This window comes from Poecilia latipinna, unplaced genomic scaffold (genome assembly GCF_001443285.1).
Source record: "Poecilia latipinna isolate Pla-1442-1.1 unplaced genomic scaffold, P_latipinna-1.0 Scaffold11, whole genome shotgun sequence".
NCBI lineage: Eukaryota > Metazoa > Chordata > Actinopteri > Cyprinodontiformes > Poeciliidae > Poecilia > Poecilia latipinna.
This window is the reverse complement of record NW_015112627.1, coordinates 793,929-799,326: the sequence shown is the minus strand read 5'-3', so window position 1 is coordinate 799,326 and position 5,398 is coordinate 793,929. Positions and strand designations below refer to the sequence as shown.

The 5,398-nt window shown below is 41.5% G+C and overlaps 1 protein-coding gene across 2 annotated transcripts in view; it reads right to left on the bottom strand.

Moving 5' to 3' along the window:
* Positions 1 to 2,288: 2,288 nt before the first annotated feature.
* tbrg4 (transforming growth factor beta regulator 4) overlaps positions 2,289 to 5,398 on the bottom strand; it is a 9,685-nt gene continuing 6,575 nt past the window's right edge. For both annotated transcript variants that reach the window (XM_015030208.1, XM_015030217.1), the window contains exons 8-11: positions 4,638 to 4,880; positions 4,419 to 4,530; positions 4,217 to 4,331; positions 2,289 to 2,794 (exon numbers count right to left, since the gene is read on the bottom strand). In XM_015030208.1, the coding sequence (XP_014885694.1) occupies positions 2,693 to 2,794; positions 4,217 to 4,331; positions 4,419 to 4,530; positions 4,638 to 4,880 (572 nt within the window). In that variant the 3' untranslated portion in view covers positions 2,289 to 2,692. The remainder of the gene's footprint in view (positions 2,795 to 4,216; positions 4,332 to 4,418; positions 4,531 to 4,637; positions 4,881 to 5,398) is intronic.

Here is a 5,398-nt window from a genome sequence, read left to right as displayed (position 1 = left end):
CCCAAATTTTTTCCCGGGGGGGCCACAAAATGGGTCCCTTTTTGGGGCGGGGGCGGTTTCGGCGGGGGGGGGGGGGGTTGTCTTTGAAACTGTCGAGCTGCGAGGGGGGCCAGGATTACGGTCGACGACATATTCGCGTTTTTAGATCGGTTTTTACCCAGAATGCAAATGGAAAAAACCGTAAGCGAAACGGTGACTGGGACTAGTATATATTCCATTGAGGAAGTTTCATGTTTGCTCAAAAGCCCCCTGGTGGTTGAAGAAAAATCCACATATAAACCGGAAAATACAATATATGTAAAAAAAAACACTGAATACTCTCTGGTATGAGGAGGCGGGCCCGATCCGGTATTGTTCAGGGGGCCGGACCAAATGAGGTGGCGGGCCGGATCCGGCCCGCGGGCCGTAGTTTGGGGACCCCTGCTTAAAGGGGTTGCCAAGTGGGGGCCACAAATAATATTGGGAGATGTACCACAAAGCCACAAGCCAGAACAGAATGTCAGGAGATTCAGTTATGTTGCCATTAAATACAAGGGTTCCAGAGGGAGTGGTCGGCCAATATCGAGGATAAAAACACCTACCGTAAGCTCAAATCGATAAATTCATGGAGCGAAATATTGTGAAGCCTTAAAACAGGGTTCCCATTAAAGGAGGCTATGAGTTCTCTACACAACCATCCACACCCCTCTCCTTTCTCCATTCAAACCCGTCTGGTTACATCAAACAACACTCACCAGTCTCGCAAAAGCCTTAAAAATCTGTTGCAACATTTTTTTTTGTCCTTTCATGTCATCATTCCTATTGGTGGCACCTATACTCTCTAATTGAGCCAACCTACAGTTACAGCAGAACTTGTAGCTTCTGGAGGCTTGGGGGCTCCTGGCACACCTGAAATCTCACATGACAAATTCATAATTCTACTAGTTGTAAATCCAGAATCCACAGAGGGGAAAAAAAAAAGCAATGAAACTGCCTTTTTTTTAAATGACAGCTTATCCATTAGTACCTCAGAAACCGGAACGATCAAAGAATTGAACAAGGACTTAATACGTAACGTAGCAAATCAAGTATAAAGGTCATCATCTAAATTTGAATCAATAGAAGAAAACCTTTTTTTTTTATTAATTTATTAATTCAATCCAATGGTAAAGAAATAAAGTCCTGAAACTACTATTTCCATAAACAGTTTTCTTCTCTCCAATGATAAAATCAACAGGCCAGAATAATTTAAAAACAACATTTTGGACATTTAGAATAAACTGATACTGTCTGAGACGCAGAAATTGCAGCCAATTATCTATACCCATTATAGCGTAAAGCAAGTACACTTCAGTGTAGGTCAAATCTAGTCTCGATGCAGATCTGTTAATTATCAACACACCTCCACTTGGTTTCCTCCTTTGGATAAAAACAACTAGGTTGAGAGTGATGAAACATAAAGAGAAGGATGGGGTGGCAGCAGTAAGCCAAAAGGATCTGCAACTGTAGTTTCCATGGCAACCTAAAACTTCCCACGGCCCGAGTGCTTGTTCAGCAGAAGAGACTGACGCTTTTCTGGATGGGATCTAATAGCCTCCATGCTGTACGCATGCCCTGCAAGAAAATAGCTGGAGATTTAAATTGAAACTTGTTTTTTTTTTTTTTTTGCGGTTTTCCTCTAGCATTCACCTCAGGTTGTCTGTGTCTTGCAGTTCTTTTTGGACATCTGTTAGAGGCGAGATTGAATGTGTATTTTTAACATTTAGAATTTATTTCGCAGAAGCTAAGCTTCATTAAAAAATTTTTAAAAAAGAACGTATTTGCAGAAGACTCGGCTCAGCCTCGGTCTTTCCTGATCCTTTGGCCGTTTTCTAGGTCGTGCTCCTCTCTCTGCCTCACAGCGTCTGATGTGTGAGCTGCCGCTGTCCGTGAGGTTGTGTAAGCAGTTTCAGGGCAGCACTGTTCCTCCCTGAATCTCTTGCCCTTGCTGGCTCTCTCCAATGCAGTGCTCTCTCACAGACGTGCACATCTACTGACACATTTGCAGAAACATAACTAAGCATTTGCCAATAAAGGAAGTTTTCACTTGGTTGAAATATTATCAAGCTGTCCGTGAAGATATATTTTTCAAATAAATAAATAATTATTGCTGTGAAATAAATATTCATTCAGATTCCAATTTGGATAAAAAAAAAAATGACACTGAAATGGCAAAAGGATGCGATTGCGACTGATTCAGCTCCATTTGTCTGCGTACCTCCCAGTTTCATATAATCCGTAATCCTTCAGACATTAAGAACAGCAGGAAGAATTGTAATAAACTATTTATTCCATCATATGATGACACACATTAACCGATATAAGTTATTCTGATAGTTACATCCAAATGAGAAGCAAATATTTCCCCTTACTCCGGAGCTTCGGCTGCAACAATCCCCTTGCAGATGTAAAGACAAAGTTCTTGAGTAGATCATATCTCTGTTGTGTTTATTTACATCTCTCTCCTCGTCCTAAACTCTTTACTCGTCGTCACCATGGAAACAGGGAAAGCCCCACATGTTGCCAGGGGAACGAGAGCACAAAAAAAAATAAAATAAAATATGTGACGCAGCTCCGACCCCAGCGTGAACGTGGGTGGATGAGTGCATTCCCTTTGGGTCCCTCTGGACTGGGAAAGCTCTGATCGAGCTGAGCTTTGGGAGAGTCGTTCCGATCACTTGGCCATGTCCTCGGCCACGGCCTTCCCCATTTTATCCTTCAGGTACGCCAGTTTCTGCCACTCGGTCTTCAGCTCCAACCACTCATAGAATGGCACCTTAAAAGGAGGAAAAAGGAATATTTTAAATGCGATATGGTTTTATTTTAGGCACATGGTGACAAGTAAAAGGATGCAGTTCTTGGTCCAAGACAAAGAAACGGGGATTAAACAAATGTAGATTTTTATCTCAGCTTTTCGACACTTTTTATTTGATATCTGCTTATCAGAAAGTCTTATGCAAGCGCTCCAGTCATACCCAGGACGTTTTTATGCAACAGCCAAATCTTTTTTTCATAAATTTGTCAACTTTCACAACTATTACTCAACTTTCAACCTTTAACTGAACTTTCTGAGTCAGCTGGAGCTTTCCTTACACAAATGTATAACTATTGTTGACAACTCTTTAATCAGAAGATTTGATAGCCAGTATGAAGTAGAGCACCACAATATATAAGCTCATAATCACAATATTAATAACTGCAATACTGCCGTAACAAAGGGCAGCTTGGATGCAAAATCTGGTTTAATATCATATTTCAAGCACCATGCAGTCACACTTTGCTTGCAGCTAATATTTGCCAATTGGACGTTCTCTGACTTCTTTCACGGACATCATGTGTATATTTTACTGACTCCGAGGCTAAAGCTCACAAAGTCTTGCAGGATGCGTTTTCCTGATATTGTGCAAGCCATGCCGACCAAGGTTTCAATCAAATTATGGTCTAAGACTTCTGCAATGTTGCTGTTAATGGAAAAGTTGAAATAAAAAGTTTCTGGCCTGGTCTTCAGCTGTTCCTCATTTATTGCTGTTTTCTGTCAGCTAAAAGGCTACCACCCTATTTCCTTGAAACAAGAGACAGCAAGGAAGCACAAAAAGCACAGACTGTTATGGTGTGGAAATTAAAGGAGATCTGACATTTATAATTCAGCTGTGGTCTTTCTATCTAGACAAGCAGTTATGTGAATAAAAAATTTTTCATTCTAGAGCCTGTCAAAATCAAGCCACCGTAACTAATTATCATTTTAGTAATCTACAATACATCTGACAATAAGCAACATGTTGGAAATACTTCCCCCAGACTCAGTCTCATATTTGCACTGAACTGAACTAATCTATAGCAAAACCCTGATTTCTCATACATGCAAGTTAAAACATTTTGCAGAACAGCAAAGGCAAACCGGGGAGGTAAGGAGATTGTCCTAGATGTGACAGAGACAGAGCTTGGATTGGCCTAGATGAGGCAAATCTGTGGCTGGAGCTCTATTTATACCACAGACTGCAGAAGGGCCCACCTGATACACACTTCTAGAAAAGCTTTAGCTCCATTGTGAGCATTTTCTCAACCTGTCAGGCGCAGCTGCAGCAAAACTGTTTGCCTTGCCGCCTCATGATGAAATGTCGCTTTTCACACGGCAAACACAACCAATCCTTATCGCAAGCAGCTTTAGGGTAGACAGACTGCCACAGCCTCGCCGTACCTCCACTAGGATGAAGCCGGCCGACTGGAGATGCCTCTTCATCATGACGAAGCGCCCAAGCAGGTCTCTGCTCTTGGAGCCAAAGTTGGGAAATTCCCAACTCAAAAAAGCTAATCTGAAAAAACGAAAAAGAAAACAATAACTTCAGGCATATAAAGAAAAGGAAAGTGACATGTTTCAGTGATTCTCCTCCAGGACTCACCGCCGTGTCTCTGCAGGTAAATCCTGGGTTCCTCCACCACTTGGTAAATGAGGGGCTTTTAGATTTGTCATGTCGACTGGTTTATTGTCACAATCCACAACAATCTCTCCATCTGATAAAAAAAAGTGGTTTCAAATAATAATAATTAAAAAAAGGACAGTTTATATGGAAAATAATCTCTACAATTGGATATGTTTATTTCCCCCCCAGCCCCTTTACCAATTGTCCATCCATACACGGTGTCAACACCGGTGCGAAGGGCCCCCGTAGTCCCACCAAACAAACTCTGCAACGCCTCTCTCAGACTGCTCTGCAGTTTGGATAAGGACGAGTTAGTAGCTGAGACAGACAGGACACTAAGAGAGGGGACAGCGTCCGAGGAACCGGGATGCTCCAAGACGAGAGTGGCAGCAACGTGCAGTAGCTTCAGTCTGTAGCTCTCCACTCGAGCTGGGCTGCCCTCTACGAAAAAGATAAACATAAAGACAAAGGTTGATAAATTACTTAAAAAAAAAAAAAAAAATGTACAAGAGCAGAAATGTTACAGTGCTATGCTGCCATCTTGTGAGGCAGAGGAGGAATTTGCTGTTCGGCCCCCCAAACACCGAGAGACCTCACAGCTACTTAGATCAGATCTGACAGACGCAAACCTCTCTGGGTGTGATTTAACAAGCTGATTTACTAACACGCACAGTTTGTGTCAGTGAGAGCCTTCTGGGTGGAAATATGAGCTTTTTTTTGCAACATGTGACATTCAGGAGCAGAAGGTAAGCATTTCTATATTGTTTAACAACAGCACAAATCAGACGGATGCTTTTATATTTTGCAACCAACTCCATAATATGCAAGGTGCTTGATTAAAAAAAAAAAGGATAAAAGTGTATTTCTATACAAACTTGTTTGTTTTGAAAAAAAAAAAAAAAAAAAACTTACTTTTAAATAAACTTAAAAACCCCTTCAAAATGTAGGGGGTTTTTATC